Raw genomic sequence first — 21,802 nt, 5'->3', positions numbered from 1 at the left:
TTGTAGACCTATTTGATAGAAAACTGTAGATTACATAGCATACTTCAAGTAAATCAAGTAAAGTTACAGGCAAGTAACCATGATGTAAATACACTGTTGCCCATACAGTTGGAATAAAATATTTTTTAACTTTCCATGAAATGATTGTGCTAATGTGATTTATTTTTAATAGGTAAAGTATCTTCTCAAAATTTTATTGATCAATCTCTTCCAAACATATCACAGTGAAAACAAAACCACAATTAATCTGATGTGTATAAACAGTTCTAAAAAAAGGAGGAATGTGTCTGAAAACAAAATTATTCCAACTTTATGGAAAACAGTGTAGTTTTAATTTATAACTACCAAGCTCAATCAAAGGGAACTAAAATGTCCAACATTCAGTACTTATTGGTTGGTTTGAACTCACTTTTGGGACACACATTCTCTGCCTCCTGGCAATTCAAGACACTCCTAATCTCCTCTCACCACCTACTTGCATTTTCTGTTGCTCAAAGACTGAACATGGCGCTGCAGGCAAGAGACCAGCATTACAACATTTATCAGCTAGGCTGAAATGTTCCCTTCCTGGGATGAAAAAGAAAATGTACATGCAGTATTTTTTGAGGCGTTATTTGTTGATAGATTGCTGCCTCATAAAGTCTTTCTCTTGGATTTTAGCTAACTTGCTGGCCATCATTATACTGATGACGAGTCTGTCCAGATAACAAAGATGGATCGTTTTATTTAGTAGATTTTTAAAGTGAATGACTGCTGTAAAATGTATCTCCCATTTTCTTTCAGGCTGAATGAAACAGCCTGTCCATTACTAGTGGACATAAGAGATATAAAAGGCGATTTTGTTGGGTTGACAGATGGGGCCCAAAAACACTGAGCTGAGCCAAAGGGCATCTCAAAACGGAATAAATCAATCCATGGATTCAGTGAATCCATCACTTTCTATGGGTCTCAATCTGAAATGTCAAAATGCCAATCAAACAGCAAAACAGACCCTCAGAGATTCATCTTACGCTCTCTACCTGATCGAACTGACAAATCGTAAATGATTTCATGGACACATAACATGGTCATTACATGATTTTATTCATGTGAAATACCATTCCACAGACATAGAAGTAGAACATCGGGTGGAGTCAATGAACAGATATCACATGGTCAATAAACATTTTTGCAAGATCCAAAGACAAGTATCAAAGTACAGTACAATGGAAATAGGACATTCAGTAGACTATCAACATGTTCATACAGTTGTTTTTTTTTCATCTGTAAAAAGAAAATAAATATTGGTTTATACATTTTGCTCTGGTGATAAACTATAAACCCATAATTGGTGTATTTGTATGTGTATGCACAATGCCAAAGTGTCTCAAAGAATAAGGCAACAAATCAAATTATTATTATAACTTTATTCCCCATGAAAATGTCCCCTCAGTAATGATATAATAGAAAACCAATGAGACAGTATCATTTGTCGATCAGTTAATATTCTAGTCCATCATATTCTTATCACAAAAATAGATACATCTATGGTAAAGTAATTCTTTATGCCTAAAGTATATCTGGAAATGGATATGACAATCATGGCGGTGAGTTGTTGTTGTGCGCTGCAGCACGTCTTAAAGTGCAAAATGGAAACATGGGTATTAGTTAATAAGTGGGCTTTTTTCTCTTTTTTCCCTGTGTGTTCCATCGGAGTTGACACTTTTGACAATTTGCATTAGATAATCGTTATCCCGGCTGGCTCTGGGCAATAGGGTAGTCTAATTTTATTGCCTCTGTGAGGTTCTGGTTCTTGTGAAAAATCCATGTTTGTGAAGCTGCGATCCTAAAAAGGGATATTCATAAGATGTGAATTATTTAGATCTCTGTATTGCAGTGTCTTGTGTTTCAGGGCATTTCTTGGCTCTGTCAAACATTAAAACTTGGTTTTCAAACAAAAGTGAAACTTTATTTGGATTACCAAGTCCAACTACAGATATAGAGAGAGTATTTGTAACATTTCAACATCACATTAGTCTAGACTCAATTGATCAATTCAACTGTTTGCTTAGGTTTAGGCACAAAGTACATCTTGGTTAGAGTATATGTTTATGAATTGCCTCATATACTCTATAGATAATCTGTTATGAAACAATTGAAATATTACAAATACTCAACCCCATTTTATTCTTTATCTGTTCATGTTAAACTGAATCTTTAACTTCTGGCTCAGGTTTCTTCTAAATAATTCAAATCGTTATGTTTATGTTTATCGTTATGTGGCTCAGTCCTGTTGTCGCAGATCCCTCCAAAGCTTTGGTTGAAGTTGGTTTATATGCACAATAAACATTGAAAGTGACAGACCATACCCAGATGCATGCACAACAATCTAAACTACACCCAATCAAATTCATGTGGTGCTTCACAGATATTAATGTTTTATTGCAACAGTTTACACCATTTGGCCCCTGTCAAACATCAATGCACTGGACAGCTTCTGACACGCATTTTTCCACTCTGTCTGATCTTTGTGTCTCACTGAATAAGAGGGTTGTCCTCTGTTTGAACATCAGAGGCAATGTCTCTGTTGTATTGCCAAAACCTTAATTTGAAAAGTGCTTTACAACATTTTCTGACTTTAACAGTTAGTAGGTCCATTGATGCTAACATTTTTGAAGCTTCATGTCTGTTCGAAACATTGTGAAATGTGCATTTTACACACATTTATTGCTCCATAGCAATTCATCCATACGGAAAATAAAAGAACATAACACATTCCTGCACATTTGTATCAGCACTACCATCCAGATCAGTTTTGATGCATATTCTTTAAATGGTTGAGTTGCACACAGCTTGGAGTTGTTTGCTCTTCGGTGGCAGTGACAGATGATCATCAGACGCCGCGGCGCGGTAAAAGGTCCATAGTTTAGCAATCCCGGAACTAATTTTTACGAGCATGTACTAAAGCAGCCCTTCTTTTTCATGCAGTTGTATGCTTTACTTTTGTTGTGATTGCTGATACCCCAGACCACACACAATTGCTCACAGTTTTCATGAAGTAATTGAAAACAGCTCTTTTACACAGTCATAATGATTAATACATTGATAGGAACTTTTACAAATGTGTCAAGACAACTGTTTAAATCCATGCATTTCATGCATAGATGATGGTCATCCTCTGAGGCCTGCAAAGCCCCACTGTGGAGACAAAGAGAGTTGAGTGTTTACTTCACGTCCAGCCACTTTGCAGCCAGTTACCTGTCCATTCAGACATCAACACCTTCCTCCCGAGAGCTGTTAACCTGCTTCACCCCGCTCCATCCGCCTCAGACTGAAGCCATGCAGCTCTGTGAATGAGTGAAGCTATCCACGCAATCACATGCACCTCCCTGCAAATCCCTTTTGTCTTTTTCCTTTAAGCTATTGTTATTCCCAAGTGTTTTTTTTTAACCATGTTGCACCACATACAATATCTCTACAACACAGTGCGCTCCAGACCTTGCACATAACAAATTTCATCCTCAGGAATACAGTTTCTCCAAAGTTCCCACAATATTTCACTATTTCTTTCTACTCGTTTATAATAAACCGCATGGTACACTGGACAAATACAAAACTGGACAGTTACTACACTTCTCTCTATAGCTGCCACCATACTGAACGTAACACTGCTCAAATGCACATAGCTAATATACTAAATGCTGTATTACGAAGAGTGATATGTATAGTCAGCTGTCCATTTTAAACACACCGCTGTCCGGTATGTGAGGTCCTTGAAACTCTAAGCCATCAGCATGTCTTTGATAAATTCCTGCACATGTAGTGTCCTTGGTGACTCCAGTTATGCTGCAGTCATTTTTTACAGCTGTGTGATTGTCTGTTGTATTTTTTTTTCTTTTTTAGCCTCATCCTCTCAGTCCTCTATCTGTAAGGCAGCCTTTAGGTAGTCGTCAAGGCTGAAAATGCGGCTGCTCCTATTTCATGCCGCTCCGCAGTACCTGATTGGCTGCAATGAGCATTACGCTGATGATGAAAGCAATCGCAAAGGCGCATATCAGGCTCTTGCGCACACAAGTTTGCTTGACTTGTTGTGTCGGGCTGGAACCTGGGGGAGAAAAAAAAAAGAGGAGGTGGAAGGGAAAGAGAAAAAGATTATCCGAAGGTCCATTGAATCAGCCGTTATTTACTGCTTGAGAGATATCTGATAGTAATTTCCGAATGAAAGAGCTCATCACAAAACCTTACAATTACATGAACACAATTATAAGGGATGAACACTGCCAAGAAGATTTGTTTTCACACCTGTATGCTGCGTAACTGCATCTAGATTGAAATGTTGATTGGAATTGGAACAACAACAAACAAATGGATTGGCGTCTGACTGGCATATTAAAAGATGCTCATCAAAACACCAGCACTCCAGGAAAAAGTGTAGTATATCTGCAGAATCATCTGAAGAGCCGGAGGGAGTTGAAGCAAAACAAAATGTTCAAATAGAAACTTTCATGCTGTCCCTTATTATTGTCCAAGTAGAACATTTCAGAATGCTTAAAATTGATCTTACTTTTGATTTATCTTTATTTCCTAAAGAGTGTCATTGTTGTTCTTGGGAAAACACGTTTTTTGTGACAGCAGAAAAGATTGTAAATCATAGAACAGCTTTGTAATGGCTCCAAAAACCGTTACACTTACACATTAGGTAAATGACCAGATAAAAAGCAAAGCATCCTCAATAATAGCCCTGTTTCAATGAACCATCAAAGGAAAACTGTTTGATTTTCAGACAACAATTTGCTTCAGTAAATCTCAGTTATTTTGTAATGAAGAAGTATAATTGACTTTTTCACTGGACATTTTCCTAAAACGTGCCTCTATTTCTTCTTCAGTTAGGGATTTCCTGTATTTCTGGCAATGAGTTTGTGTAGGCAGATGGAGCTTTAGCAATTGCGCAGTAATTTTTTCGAGTGAGGAGAAAGTGAGAGGGGAGAGGGAAGAACGCTATTTGCTTTGCACGCTTGCCCAGTTTACAAAACCGCTGCCATTTCATACAATGCCGATAACTGGCTGGAGTACATTATGATCCATTGGGGCTGCTGATGGGAGAAATTGGTATCAGTGTTGTTTCAATCATGTTGATCCTGTTCTACAAAATACAATGCGAGTGAGGAATGAACAGGTTCATTGACAAAAAAACTTCCAGAAATAATATATTATATTTATTTTATGGTGGCTTGTTATGTGTTGTTATAATCTTTCAAACACTTATAAAGCTTATTTTTAATGCAGTTATAAGGAAAGATGTTGCTTGCATTTTAATCCCTTATTTACCCCTATAGTGGCATCAGATTAGTTTAAAATTTTAACATAATGAAGACTAATTTAATTTGTTCAGCTTAAAACGTAGATAGAGAGACATGTTGCTGTTGATATTTCAAATGGTAATTTTGAAGGCGTTGACCGCTACAAATTAAATTAAATTAACTGTATCGGGGTGATGGCAGAAATCTCAGTGGCAGATGGCTAAAACATTGGCAAATAAAGCCAAGAATGGTCCAGTAGCACTAAGTGAGTAAGTGAGAAGAATCTGGGGGGTAAAGTGACCCTTTAATGTTTAACAAGCATTAATAAAATGCATCTAGTTTTGGGCAGTTATTGATCTGTTACATATATGTGAATATTATATCACCAGATGCAAATTTCCAGAAATGCAAAGTATATCATAAACAGTGACCGTCTGAAGTATAGGAGGTCCTTCCTTACTGTCTATATCCACCTGGCAGTCCTCAGGGTTCTCTATGTGGTTCTCCTCGGTCATGATGATGTTCTCGATGTCTTTCATGGAGAGGTGATCACAGAAGGTGTCGTACAGAAGCCTCTTCAGCTCTTCGACTGTTAACTTCTGCATGTCACACTGGAGATACACACACGTAACTGAACGTTAACATGAACACGGGCTGGCGGACTATGATACTGCAAACACACACACAGTAAATGCAAACAGGCATTTGTGCACATGCATACAGTAGGCAGGCATACACATAAACACAAAGGGGAAATTAACAACAGCAGGAATAGCATTTTTTCCAAAACAACACACAGGTTCATGCAGTGTGAATTTTACGAGATTAGGGAAATATAAATAGAAAATAGGAAGTATGAACTGATATATTAAACAGCTAAATTAACATCCAGTCAAAATGCAAAGTCCCTGGCTTGATTCCACTTGGACTGAACTGTATTTTATAAGCAAAACATATAACTATGACGCTAGTTGTATTTTTTACTCCACTGAATTTATCTAACTATCTCAAAGTAAAAATTGACTCAAATTTCAGTTTTTGAATACATGTGCATATTTACCATTCACCATTGTCATTATTTAAAATTTGAGTTAACAGGGTGAGTACGTATAAGATGGAGAACGTGTGAATAACTGCGGCCAAAAATAAAAAGATAAATAAATAAACTGCAAAATTACCAGTCTAGGATCTGCGCCTGTTTGGAAAGCTCATCTATGTTCATCTATCATTTTCAGCTCAGCCAGAGACGAGCTCAGCAGTGTGACCAGAGGCTCTGTGTGATCAATCCAGCCGCACATACTTGATTCCTCTATTCACATATAACGCCATGTAGCCCCTCGGGTTTCTTGACTCTCTCAGCAGGTGTCTTTGCTTCTGATTCTTTTTCGTGTACATTGACTGCACTGAGAATTCCCATAAATCCTCTCTTTTTCACTTGATTTAGAGCCTGGTTTTCTGACAGCCACTCTGGTATTGTTATCACCTAACTACAACAAAGGGAGCTTTGACACGAGCTCTATCCTATTTAATTTCATCATACTGTCAAAATGAGGAGTTGATTATCTAATGGGGTGTCTGTAAATAAATTAATATCTATTTTACATGAAAATTGACTTCAATGTTCTAAGTAATAAGACTGTCGCCACACACAAAGAGGCGGTGATATCAATTCAAAGTCTTGATGGAGGACACAGTTCTTAAGGGAATCCAAACCTATCTTTCCAATCCTCCAATTAATGACTGTCTGGATGCGGCAATTAAAACTGGTTTTCCTTTAAAGTCGTACAGTGGCAGAGTCTACGCCGCTTGGATCTTTGCTACAGCAGCGACTCTGCTGTCTATCTTGTCTCTAATAGGCAGGAAATGAGTGAGCACCTTCCAAAAAACGGAGTCAAAGTCAGTGCCGTGGAACTTATCTGGCAACCCAGCTGCCGTCAGCTTTGGACCCAGAAGAGTGACAAACTCCTCAAAGTCCACCTGGCCATCACCTGCGGAAAGGAGGAATAGTTGGTGTGTGTCGTTGATTTTACTGCTCACTACAGCCCAGTTTAACGGCCAAGTAGACAGTAAACTGCTTCTGTGCTTTGTGACTTAGGATAATAAAATCCAAACTGTACAAATGTTGCCTCACCATCCATGTCCAGTCTCTGGATGATGACTTCCAACTCCACCTCGTTGGGCATGTAGCCGAGGGAGCGCATGGCCATCCCCAGCTCCTGCTTTGAGATGAAACCGTTTCCATCACGGTCAAACACTTTAAAGGCCTCGCGGATCTCTGCAAGACAAGAGACACATGCGAGCTGAAGTCTCTGTGGTAGAGGAGGATATGAAAGTGGAATTGTTCCACACACCAAGGACACATTTTTTTTATGCCACATTACATTATGCTTGAGTTATAGTAATATGGGTGTTGGCAGCTCAGGGAAACACTCATTTACTCATTTGTCATCCACTGATGAACAATAATGTTTTGTTTTCTGCAGTAGAACTTTAAATCAGCTTGAGTGTCATTAGGTTTTTGTGAATAATGCATCTGTAGTACATATGCTGTGTGTTTCTTTAACTGCAGATAGCATAAGCATAATTAATAGCTCTATTGTTGATTAGTTCTTGCGTTAATTAAGGTATTATTTTTGGATTAGGTTACACATGACGTACTGTAAATTCTCAAACTGACAGTTCCTGAAGTACTACATGAATTCATTCATTCTTTTTTGTGCATGAAGTCATGATAATCCATGTTCCCTTACTATTAAGTGTTACAAATAGTGTAAAGTGAATGAATTGGAAATACAATAATAAAGTAAATTGTTACATTCCACCCCTGTCCGTTAATCAACTGCTGTGCTCTTTCCAAGACCCTCAACCTTGCAACAAACTAGCATGACTAATAACTGAAATGTATCAAAACACTGAATATCGGCACCTCCGATGACCATTTAAATCATATTGCTGGGCACACAGTTTGAACACCGACTCGTTCAGTGAAACGAAGCCACAATCGCTACAGGACATCTTTAAACTGTTAATACCTCAGTTCAGCCATGCTGCATATTTCACCTCATTCTCTGCTTGTTTACTCTTCACAAATCCTTGAATCCCTTCATTTACATGCAATAACATCCACAACAAAGTCACCTACAATTTTAAACATGTCCCATCGGCGTGTCACACGGCTGATTAGCACACAAAAGAGCAGAGCAGGAGATGAATCTTAAGAAAGAGATGATGTAAATCTTCAGGAGAATCACATGAAACATCTATAATCTCTCTAATCTGGCATTTGGCTGAATCGGAAACCTTTTTGAAAATGGATCTCTGCATAGTCATATTCACACTTTGTAATAAGGTTTCAGGTCTGACAGAACATTATAGATGAGGTTAAGAGTGTGTAAATGAATTGTAGAGTGGGATTTGGAATGAATAATGGAAACAAAACAGGAACTGAATGATATCGCTAAATAATGCATAACTTGTTACAGAAGTGCCTGACAATAACAGCCGTCTAGGTAGGCCAAATAAAAATTTGAATTAAAATATAAATGACATTCCCTTCTCAGTTTACAGCCAAGTTTACAGCCAATTAGCAGTTGTTAAGTTACTGAAGTATGATCCTAAACAAACTTTATCAATCCACTACAAAGCCCAAAGTCTTGTAAATGGGAATTGCTGCTCCAGTGATTTGTGTCAGACGGGCAATGAATGGCCGAGCCTCGGGCCAAAATCCACAGCATGACAGTGTGACAAATATTCCAGTTGGAAAAACAAAACATGAAATATCGATGATGGCAGGAAACAGTGTGTGTCATTCGGCGTATAATGTGGTAGCACAGCTTCAGGAAATAGTTTGTTGTAATCAAGTACATGTCCACAGAATAGAAACCCTGCCACAGGGACAAGGGTACTTGGCAATCATGCATTACAATGGATTACATCTGGGCATGCAATTTATAAAACCAAGCAGAGTGACATTCGCTGCAGCTATTTTTCACATTACTTTCCTCTACAAAATATCTTACTGGAGGGATAGTTTGAATCATTGAGAGCCTCCAGCTGTGTTTTTTTTTTCTTCCCTCTGTGTGATCTTATTGTTTATAGAATAACAATACCTCAGTATCCACCTGAGGTCTCCGCTCCATCTGTTTACTTTAGAAAGAAGGGCTTTCCAGCACACACTTGCTAAAAAAAAAATAAAAAATGTTGCTGGAACGCAGAAGGCAAACACACTTTTAAATAAGGTGCCAAAACACTTTTAGAAAATACTCAAAGGCCAAGGTGAGCAAAACATCCCGACTGGTGAGTGGTGTCTTGTATATTTGATGGAAGGTCAAAAAAAAAAAAAAAAGTTTGTATTGTGTTATGAAATATGGGGCACAGTTTGTTGTGGGTGTATTTTATACGAACCATTCACAGGATATAAATGCCTCAGTGCTGCATTTGCCAGAAATATAATAAATGGCTTATCAAGTCCAGTGAGATACACTACAGTAAACTGGAATATGTATAACCATTAGAAATATATTATCAAATTAGGACATAGTAAGACTAAAATGAACGAACAAATCTCTAAAGCAAAGCAGACCATACCTAATCCCCATCACAACTTATCAAAAGAGGCTGAATAATCGTCCTCTAAAATTAATTTTTCTTTTTGACCACATGCTATCCAGATAATGTTATCTCTTCGAGAGTTTATCTATTTTAATTGTCCTCAGGAGAGACAACTACATTCTCCTATTTTCACTTTACTCTGTGAGCCCCAAATGGGCCAAATGCACATGTATACAACAGTGACTCTACTGTAATTGAGGGACTGCCTCTATTAAGATTCAAAATGCTCTCTCTACCTGACTGTGTGAATAAATGCCCTGGCAAAACAAAAAACCAAAGAAAAACTGAATAGCTCTGATATCGGTGTGTGTGCCTGCACAAATGACCTAAATTATCCTGCTCAAAGAGAGGCAGTTGGCAAAAATGAACCACTGCTTAGTCATGTAGCCTTGAAATAAATGGATCCAAATACGAGGCACACATAATCAAAACAACAGTAGGTCAGTAGCTCCAATCTAAACTAAATCATAGAGGCACGTAAGTTCACTGCATATTACTGCATATATCTAGATATATAACTAGAACCTGTTTTATATGTTCTTATTTCTATATCCTGTTAACATTCTGATGTGATACTTGTGTGAAATGTGCATCAAAATATGTTGATGGACACGTGGCTATACATTGTTTTGAATAATCTTTCTACTGACATGAATGGCAACACATTACTGGCTGGAGTTTAGTTTGCTGATTCCTGATTACAGAAAATGAACCAAAGTTTTATCTGGAACTAAATCAGTTTCAATTTTACCTCTTGTGAAATGTTTGAACTGGCATAAAATCAGATCATATAATGAACCTGCCGTTTTAATTTAAATTATACTGTCACCATTTTAGATTTTTCCTTTGTAGCTGCAGATATTATTATAGCTTCTAGGCTCTTTGAACTCCAGCTACTCTCTCTTTCAGCTTCAATTGCATTTTACTTTATTACCTAATTAATATACATATGTTTTTTTTTTTTAGATGTAGAAGCCGCTGTTGTTGCATCTTCCACGCAGTCCTAGGGACTGCAGCTCCACCGGGGAGGCGTGAATATTTCTCTTAAAAGCATGTGGTATTTGCTTTGATGTAGAGAGGTGCTTGTTGGCCTTCAAAGATGCCATGCCATGCGGTCCCCTGTGGTGTGATCTGACAGAGGATGAAAAGCCCAAGTTAAGATCGTGAGCCGCGAGCATCTGAAGCTGTACCCCCACAAGAGAAAGGTGCAGTGTACCCCCATCGCACTGCTCTCCCCGTACAGCATTGTATATTAGTGAAGTGTACCGGATCCCTGCTGCAGTACGGAGATGCTGAACAGTCTCTGAACTGTATGCAGCACTAGACAAAGCCAGAAATCACTTGATGAAACATCAATGACAAGGGGCATGACATCTGCTCTCTATATTGTGTTTTATACTAGACTCTAGACAATATAGATTAAAAAATGTCATCATCTTTGCTTGTAAATGTATACTAAAGAAAGTAGTAATCAGGAAGAAATGGGTGAAAGGAACTCTCCTCATCCTCCAAGGACTGAAACACATCACATGGGAAATATTTATTTGGATTTGTGAGGCATGCCTGGAGCAAAGCTTTACCCCTTTTCAAGCTAAATTTAGCATCAGTGAAAACTTTTGCTAATTACACGCAGTGCACTTTGAGCAGAACAGACTAATACCGAGGCTTTTGTAGTGGTGAAGAGTCCATGAAGGTAATCCAGGGCCTGTTTTTCAGAGCCAGAGATCCTCTTCACCTCAGTCAGACCTGTATCTACTTAGGGGCTGCTTTGGATCAGTAATTGCAGCACACCCACTCTTTATGTAATGTGAAACCTCATGAGTGTAAGAAAACACACAGCTTTGTGTATGTGTGTGCGTGTATGCGCGCGCGCGTGTGTGTGTGTGTGTGTGAACCTCAGGCGACTATTTTTAAACACCCATAGCAACCTTAATCCATCTTTAGCTGGATATGAGCTGACTTGGGCACCCGTAAGACTTGAATATTACCATAACAGGCTTCTAATAAGGCTCTGGAGTATTCATAAGGGGTATATGGCAGAGTCTAAGTCGTCTGTGTCTTACAGAAAAATCCCATCTCTGGGTTTGGATAGAAACTCCTCCCTCCATTTTGAAATTTAGAGCGCTTTAACCTCTCCAATGTAATACTGACATGACTACAAGGAGAAACTGGTAGAAAAAAAAAGTTGTAAAGGTTGAGGTGCTTCATCCTCAATAAAAAAATCCTACAGCCAGCTTCTTAAATCCCACTTGACCTCGAACGATTGAAGTCAGTGAAAGGCCGTGAAGTTTTAGCCCATCTCTGTTACTTCTTTCAGTTTTCTTTTCCAGCGAGGTAGGAGAATCATTGATCTATCTTCATTTTCCCCTCCCTCCCTGGCTCTTTTTCCCTCAAGGCTGCAAGTTTGCATCATCACAGCCGATACCAAGCTGAGCCAGTATCCACAAGGCGAAAACCCGTGAGAAGTACCTCAAACAAAGGTCAGATGTGAACAATCAAAAGACTCCACTATGCATAACAGCTTATCCAACACTCCCTCATCAGTTCCACCACGTTAACGGTACACGCTCACTTATGGATCGCGTTTTTCTACCGCTGGTTTCTGTTATTGTCTGGTGTAGACTTTGCAGTATTGTTCATCAAAGGGAGGGAATATTACCACGGAGAAAAAGCACTTCACCTTCCAGAACTCATCACAGTTAATTTCACAGGTAATAAAGTCTGCTGGATTCACTCCTTCATGGCAATCGATCAAAATGGAAATAAATGACTTAACTTTAACCTATCCGACAGCCGTAATCACAGCATTGCATGATATTCTCTGCTAATCTACACCACATGTTTTCCATCAAGCCCAACTTGGCAGATTACAGCAACTGATCAACAGAGAATTTTTACAATGCCGTGGTTTGGTGACGTGTTTTGAATGTCAAATGTTCAAAGTGATCGCTATTCAACAGGCATAGGGAAATATCAAGGAGGAATATAGGAGGAGGAATGACATTTTGGAAAATTCAATTATTCTCTTTCAAGATGAAAGTTAGATGACAAGATTGATACCACTCTCTAATCTGCATGGTAAATATGAAGCTACTGTGAGCTATTGGTTATCTTAGTTAAGCTGGAAAAAATGGGGTTAAAGGTTAGACTGTCTAACTATGAATTCATTCATTCATTCATTCATTCATTCATTCATTCATCCATTCATTAATGTGCCATATCTTCTTTGTTTTAATCTGTATTTTTAATCTGCATCGCTCAACTACATATCGGATTATGTCTTTCAAGGCACAGTAACTTGCTTGAGTCACCACTGGTTGCCTAGAAACTGTTCAGAGCCGACAAATAAGCCAGTACATAACCCACTGTAAAACAGTGAATTGTCAATTTCACACACAATTTGTAAAAAAAAAAAAAAAAAAAGATATATAAAGTGCTATACTGTATACTGTACTAAGCTGTTTCTCTGTTTTGGTCTTTATGCTTAGCAAACAAGCTGCTGGCGATAGTTTCATATTTCCACGTATAATCATTAGAGTATTCTGATTTAACTCTACAAGGCAAAAAGTTTAATATAGTAAAAAATGGCACCATATCAGTGGTTATTTTCAGAATACCATTAAGTTTACATAAGATTTAAGCACTAATATCATCACAAACACCACAACATTTTCTCAAAACTCACACATATTTTTTTTAAGCAGTTTTACTAGACGAATCTATATAAAACCTGTAGCTTATTGGACAGATCTATACAAAACCTGTGGCTTACTGGTTGTGGTGCTGGGTCACTTCACCCTTTGAAAAGTGCCTCATTTGTGCTCACATCTTTATCACCATCTATGTCAAGGAGAGCTTCTTCATATGCTGCCTTTCTCATCCAGACGGGTGATACAACCGAGAAAGCCATTTTGAAGTCCATCCCCGCCCGCCCGTCTGTCTGGGAAATTGTGTAAGACGGCCCTCCATCATGCAGGTAGAGCAGGAACAGTTGAGGATTGACAGACGGGAAGATGAGCAAAGTGATTTATTGTCCTCACCCTTATTATGTACAAGCAGTATACTTTCATGGGGGAAGCATATCTGTAACGTCAGAGCACATATCCTAAAATGGATTTATGTAATCATCTTGTTTCTTTTCTTTACCTGGGTGTGTACCTCTTTAATAATCACAACATTTTTGAGGCTTTAGGCACTCATGCAACATGATCTCAACATGCTGCATCAAGTTGCAAATCAAACACTACCGAAGTCAAATTTTGACAACAACTCTGTCACTGGCTTTACAGGCATTTAACTTGGGAGTAATTTAACAATTACAGCAGTCAGTGCTGTTGATGCTGCATGTCTTTCTTCTTTGGAAATCATTAACAAAAGCTGTCTGAGTTATAAACTGACGTTTGCCAGACTTGTAACATTGTCAAAAGGATTTGAAAGGCAGAGAGTGGAAATGTAATGGTGCTGGCAGTGGGAAAACACTTAATTTCTGAGTTTGATTCTGTTTTTTGTTCCATTATTGTTTTAGAGTGAGATGGAAAACATTATTTTTTTTTTGTCTGTAGGGAGGTATGAAAAGCTCTCATCTATGCTAGGGGAAACAAACAGCTTGTTTAGGGGGTTTGATTTAAGGGTATTTTTTTTCTATAATAGAACATCAATTGAACTAATTCTGGTTTACTAAGAGAGAGCTTTGCTAAAAGCAGTCAATACGGTAAGTGAACAGAAGAGAAAAACAAGTATTTGGTTCTGGTAAACACATCTGGATCGTTTGCAAGCTGCACTCTTCGGAAAATGAGCCAGCATATCCGCTATCATCATGATTGGTCATTTTGTAATGTGCTGTTGTCCAAATCTTCTTCGCAGCATATGTTTCAAAATGGTCTCAGTTGACCCCTTGGAAGTACACCCCCACAACACCCACTGATTCTGCACCAGCAATACGTTATGTGCATATTTTCTGTCTTGCCAAGCAAATGCAGTTGTCTTTAAATATCTTCATTTGTATTCATGTAAGTATTTCCAAAGGAATGGATGTCAACCCTCCACCTCAGGGTGAAGGAATGAGTCAATGTTTTCTGCAGCAGCTACAGTAGGAGTCGAGCGAAAAACATCAAGATCGCCTCACAGGCAGTTTATGCCATTAGGAACACAGTGGTGTCAGAGTTTTTTTGAGCAGCTGTCATTCAAAGTGATTTGCAAAGTCCCAAAAACTCAAGGCCAAGGGAATGACTAAAAATGCCGAAAGAGAAGCATGTGTTAATTTTTTACTACTGAGAGCAAACTACTTTCAAAAACAAAATGTAGCTTGGAAGTCAGAGTATCTTAAATAAAACATTCTCAACTGCATATTTATGACTCAAGGAAACATATGAGGATAAAAAATAAACTCCTCCAAATTAGTCTTGTTCATGAGCCAAATCCTGATGTTAATCATCGTAATACACAGACGTTACCTTTGAGTGTCTCTGGTTGTTTCGGGACAGTTTCCAATAAACCAAAGATAGTCAATGGTGCATGTGGTTGACTGATTTTCTTTCCAGTGAGTTCCAGAGGCTACAAAGGGATCATCAGAGTTATCAAAATATAAAAATCTGAACTAAATTTCCCAGCACTTTGTCCAATAGTTGTTAAGATATTTAAGTCTAGACCAAGCTGATCCACCTCAGTTATCATTCTCTATCAGAGTGGATAAAATACCGAAAACCACATTGATTGATGGTCTGTAATTCAGTAAAAGACGAGGGAGACCTTCTCACTGTTACTAATATTACAAAGTAAATGAAATAATGTAGACACAGTTGTTATAAATCCACCCTGAAGCTTCAGTGACTTGGTCACATTATTTCGATCACTTCCTGTTTGCAACATCTCAGCTTCCTGTCTCTGGGGGGGAAGTGACAAGCCCAATCTGTGTTTGATCTGGAGACATGGAAAGCCCCCCTTCACTCTGCCACGAGCATGAACAAATGTAGAGATAACTCTGCGTTGATTTCGATTACCACAGACTGTTACACAGTGAGTTTAAAATCCTCCTTGAGAGATTTGTCCCTGCTGGGCCTCTGTGACAGGTTTGGCTCTGGATACACTTTCCTGTTTCTTTGACAGTGATTAAGAGAAGGCTTTCATGGCCAAGCAAACACACTGAAACTGGAACCGAGTGAGGAAAAAACAAGTATATAATGTCCATCATTATGGCTGCAGTGGAAATAAAGTAAATTCACTTGTCTCACTTTATTTGTGCTGCATTTATAGAATCATTTCAGCAAACATTAAATGAATGGATTTCTCTAGGTGTTTGATCATTTATGTTGAATTGATTGACTATTGTGGATGAATATATTCAGTGATAGAATGAAACTCCCCTCAAGCAGACTTCAAAGATTATTGCAACAGACACGTCGCTCAGAGAATATGTATCATTCTATTTCAGTAAATCTGAAATTGTATAAGTCTACGTCTGAAAATAACAATAATATAATAAAAAATAGAAATAATAATATGAAAGGAAAGCCAGAGCTGAATTGAACTGAAACGATGAATAAAGTAAACTGATCACAACCTTGTCGGAAAGATACAAACAGTCTGCTTCTGTCTTATCTTCTGCTTGTGTCTACAGGAAACTACTGGCGTCTGTTTACACAAGCCTCATTCTGGGACCTGTTACAAATGCTTTAAGCTCAGCCCAGAGACTATTTTAAAGCTGCTTCCAATAGGGCTGTTGTTAGGCAGCATGGAAATGGGCTACCCACTTAATTCCACCTGCAGTGATATTGACACTGTATGCGTGTGTGAGCGTGTGGCTTTAGTGGTGGAGGAGGTCTAAACTATATCGAGCTCCTGTAATATGACCAACTGTTTTTATCGTCCCTCTTGTGTAGGAGGGGAAATGGAGAATACGGAGTCCAATTCAATTTATGCTCACATCATTGTACATTAAGGTACTTGCTACCACCCTCCACCATCTACCACACACATACATATACACAGGCTTATCGCGAATCAGAAACGTAGTGTTTTGTTCCAATTATAGCTTTGACAGCCTTCTCAGCCGCAAAGTATGATGCCATTGGTCCAGTCCCTGCGGTGTTGAAGCCGGTAATTGAAAATCAAGTCCTTGGCTATACCAATAGGGCTTGAGCCTCCTGTCCCTATACATGCACTCGCACACACATATTCACTAATGTGCAATTTCTTTTCGTGACAAAGCCCTGTCTCCCTGACGGCTGAGCTGATGTATGTGACACTTCAGACTTCCAACCAATTCTCGTCCATCTCTAGAGAGATGAGAGCAGTGACGAGACACAGAGGCTGTCGCTCGAGATTGTTCAATGCATATTATAACTTAGAATTTAGCGACCTTTACAGTGTCTGCAATCCAGAGGAGACAACTACAGTAATGTGTTTTATAGAAACTGGCTTGACTTCCTCATTGTTTGGGGCCTTGCATATCATGCAAGTTTTCTCCTTTAAATGTTCCTTTCCACACATTATATAGAAAATATAAAAATGATCACCCTTCCTTTTGACACATACTGGCCTTGATGAAGTTAACAATTATCATGAATCTCTGTTATCTTATTAAACTAAGGAATATATATGTTTCTATGTTATATAGTGAAAAATAAATATGTATTTGTTCATTCAAGGACAAATAAATGTTCAGTTTGTGATCCTACATACATGATACTGCTAATGTTTGAGTCAGTACGATCCCTGTATAAATTCCAAAAACAGAAGTCCCAAAAAATTTTCAGATGCAGTGCTGCATAAAAAATTCTGTCAACGCCAGTCACAGATAGAGACCATATGGAAATCTGTTGTATTTAAACATGTTTTACAGCCGATGTATAGAAATAATAGCAGACTTCCAAAACATGTTTATAATAATTCTCACAAAATCAGTTGGGCCTGCACAGCTGAATTACAAAAGAAACATCAGGGGTAAGGGGATAAGGAGGTAAATGTATCACAATGCAACAAAAGAATGTCTGGAAGGAACAAACGCTATGATCCAAGCTGCTGTGGCACTTTCCTCCATTTCTGAGCAGCTGAAAATATGATGAGGGTAAATGCAGGATTGTTTCCAAAAGCTAAAAATGGTGTTGTTGTTTTTTTTAAAGCACATCTTGTTGTGTAGTATTTATGCAGTCACTTTTTTGGAGCTATTAATTGGCATTAATCAGCTTTACCACATTTATATTCCTTCCCATTTTGCGCTATCCGACAGGAAAAACTGTGAATCTCAGTTCCACAATAACAACAACAACAATCCATTTTCCTCAGTGACACTGACGTTAAAGTCTGCCTTTTTCACAACCTGTAAGATGCCCCTCACACCGGATCACTAATGTTCTAGAGCAGCTGAGAGAGGCTGTGTCACTGCTGTTAACTGTGCATTACCTCGAGCTTTTCTCCTCTCTCCACAAAGCATCCCATTGCTTCTCCAGTCAAACTGCCACTATAAGTTGAGCTGTAAAGCCCAAACGGCTCACTCAGTCACTCTGCGACAGAGCGACTGCAGCGAGACAGTACAAGTGGATTTGACTAATTGAAATGAAGATGAAAAGGAAGTGTTGTTTGTTTATTGCATCCTAAGCTTGACCGTAAATTAAAGTGGGAGGGTGAGAAGGAAACTGAGATTCCTCAAGCTTGACAACCAAAAGCTTCCTCTGGAGTTGGTTTAAAAAAATGATTGAAATATGAGACACCCTTTTTTTCTGCACTGCCGCTGTGCGCAAAATATATTTCTGTCATGCAAGGTCTCTGTACACTGGAAATCATGTTTGACAATAAAGCGAGTGTGATGCAAAACTATAATCAAGACATCATGCAAAGATCACTTTTGGCACTGGCACATTGGACACTTCTCTTTTATGACAGGCTCGGTTTGTTGGGTGTCAAAGCAAGACAGAAAAGCAATGGAGTATGAAATAAAACAACCTCTTTTTTTTGTTTTTCTTTTCTGGATGTTTCTGGTGCTGTGTGTGTGTGTTCTGAACACTTGAACACCCATTTTGGAAATCAAACCCAATTCATAATTGGCCTCTTCCACAGTTTATCTAATTAATATCAACCTCAGTGCTGAAAAGCATTTCCTGACAACCTTATTATGTGTGTACGAATGTGTCTTTGCTTGTATTTTAGATGCAAACCTTTGTTTCTGTGTGTGTCAGACAAAGAAGGAGTGTGGGTCTGTGTAATTTCCGATGTGTGCAACTCTAGTTTAAATTAATTGTTTCATTTCTGATTTCTCCCAGGAAAATTCTGCACCAGCACCAACTGACAAAATTCCTCACAAGACCCAGCTTGTCTGTAATTCACTCACATGCATTTTCAGTCATTGCCTAATCAGAAATGCATGACTTTTCAAAAACGTGGGCACACACTCAAAAACGCCTTTTCTAACAATGTGTGTATTAATAAGGCAGCATGGATGAGAGGTGCACTGAACAAATCATTGAGCAGAGATACGTCAGATACCTTACAGCGTCACTGCGCTGGATACATGGCAACAACGCAACAACTTACTGTCATCACAACACGCTTTGGGACCTGTATGTCCCAGGGGCTGCTGCATGATAATGTGCAGATGTCGTAGGTTCACATCACAAGTGCTCCAGGCATGAATATTCTCAGGATACTAACAGAAAAAAAGACAACAAATTGCTCAGAATAGTTGTCATGTGTCAGCATGCTTGTTGGGGGAACATATCTTTCTGTTGGGTGCCACTGCACTGCTGCAAAGTGATCTGTATATTGTTTTAGAAAGAAAGATTGAACTTTTCTTTAGGATTTATCCTGAAATGATGAATCAGTCATTTAGAAGATTTGGTACCATTTGGACCATCTGAACATCAAAAAGTCTGACTTAATGGGCCACTGAAATCTGGCTTCCGTGAACCAAATTCCCACCCAGCAGCTCCTGCTTCTAGTTAGAGCCAATGCATCATTGCTGTTCTCAAGAAGTAAGATTTAATGGCAGAAAAGGTGCCTTGTTTTATTTAAGAAAATCAGCTTCACCCTGAAGGCATATGCAACCAACCATCTGACTGAGCTGCAAATCTATTTTTGCAGTCAATGACAGAAAATTGAAACAGGATTGCTGGTCGTTCAGTAACACAGATAACAAAGTGGGTTAATATTTTTGCACATTTTTGCTTCTTATATCAAGATCAGAGAAGGTGTGTTGTTAGGTGTAAAATCCAAACCCTAAACCAGGCCTCCTGTAAGCTCAAAATCAATCATTTCACATCTTTATCCCCGTCATGTGCGCTGTCCACGGTGCTGACCGCGCGTCTGTTTGAATGAGCTCCACCGCAGGAGCAGACCACAGCCACGTACCCTTCACTGTGCGGCTCACCCAGCCTTGAACACCCTCAGGTATACACGAGCAGGTAACATCTCACCTTCAACTTCGTCTTCGGGCAGGTTCACCGGTGCGCTGTAGGAGAGGATGTCAGGGATGGTGCAGATGCCCCGATACATCAGTGTGGAGGTGACTGGGTGCATCGGCATGACTGCGACCTTTGGGTGCCACCTGCGCCCTCGTCATACAGATATTTCTACAGAGAGGATCCAAACTTCCCCCCACGGACAGAGAGGGAAGGGAGAAGCGAGTCCATGAGGGGTGAGGTGGGAGACGATGGATTCCGCAGCGTGTCCGCCGAAATCTTGCTTTTGGTCAACGACGGAATAGCAGGGAAAATAATATAGGGGGTGTCTTACCTCATTGCAGTTTTGTTATTTTTTTGTCTTGAAAAACAATTTACTGATTAATACACAAAGTCACTGGATATAACAAAAACTACCTCAGACCGAGACAATGCGCACATATATGCAACACCATCAACCAAGACAAGCACCTGAGCCAATTAGTGCAGGTTATTTGTCTCTGTTGTAAAGTGATCAATCGATACGCCGATTTGTAGGTTATCAATCCACTGATTGTTTGTGCTTTCAGTCCCGGCGTTTGTCTGCCGCGAGCAAATTCATGCATCCACTTGTTGGATACGTGCGCTCACTTGACGCACTCCGTCCTTAAGATCCAACCACCTCCATATAATCCACAGAAACGACGCGTTACACTTAAAAAGACAATGGCTCTATATGTGTCTCTTGAAAGCGTGAAAAGATGACAAAGTCAACGCGTGTCCGGATCCACAAAGACAATAATTGTTGGCTCCCTCTTAATTGGTCATGGGTACGGAGGCGCATTGCGATCCAGTGGTTCCATCTTCAGTGGAGGAGTTTTTTTTTTCTGTGAAGGGAAGCTCTCTGCGTGGATCTGATATGTAGTCATCTCTCTCTCTCTCTCTCTCTCTCTCTCTCTCTCTCTCTCTCAGTCTTACGCTCCGTCACTCTATCGCTCTCATACATACGACTACACACACACACACACACACACACACACTGTATGAGTGTAGGCAATACCTCCAGAAAAACACACCCCTCCCTCCCTCTCTGCCTCTCTTTCTTTTTGTTCAGTGGCTCTACCGGTGCGCATTCCGGTTACTTAACGATGTTAGACTAAAACCTTGTGATTGATGACTGTGTGTGGCAGGTGTACGGTTCTACCTATGTGCCGAAACTATAAGACAAATGAATCCACTTGCTTATATATATATTCGATATGGCTGATATATGACCATAATTAATGTGAAGTTTAGTCATGACATAAAGCTGCATCTTTAGTTGGCTAGACAGAGGTGTTTTGCTGGGGGTTTTTTTACAGACTGTGAGAGGAAACAGAGTTAGGTTTCCCTATAGCGTTCTGTCTTATCATCTTCAATTGTATGCTTTGCTGGGCCACTATCTGTGCAGAACGACCCCACTGTAATGAACAGTTGTACTCTTCAATGGACATGGTTGACTAAGCAGTTCAGAGTCAGTTTGAAAGGAGAAACTTCCTCTTT

At 39.2% G+C, this 21,802-nt stretch overlaps 1 protein-coding gene across 1 annotated transcript; it reads right to left on the bottom strand.

The window, feature by feature from the left end:
• Positions 1–1,064: 1,064 nt before the first annotated feature.
• Positions 1,065–21,275, bottom strand: cabp7a (calcium binding protein 7a). The gene is made up of 5 exons (XM_010736846.3): positions 20,297–21,275; positions 7,411–7,554; positions 7,155–7,267; positions 5,740–5,890; positions 1,065–4,084 (listed from the first exon to the last, which is right to left on the bottom strand). The coding sequence occupies exons 1-5, from the start codon at positions 20,403–20,405 to the stop codon at positions 3,954–3,956; spliced, it is 648 nt and encodes a 215-aa protein (XP_010735148.1). The 5' UTR covers positions 20,406–21,275; the 3' UTR covers positions 1,065–3,953.
• Between the last annotated feature and the right edge of the window lie 527 nt (positions 21,276–21,802).

The sequence above is a fragment of the Larimichthys crocea genome, chromosome III (assembly GCF_000972845.2).
Source record: "Larimichthys crocea isolate SSNF chromosome III, L_crocea_2.0, whole genome shotgun sequence".
Taxonomy (NCBI): domain Eukaryota; kingdom Metazoa; phylum Chordata; class Actinopteri; family Sciaenidae; genus Larimichthys; species Larimichthys crocea.
This window is presented reverse-complemented; position numbering and strand designations above follow the sequence as displayed.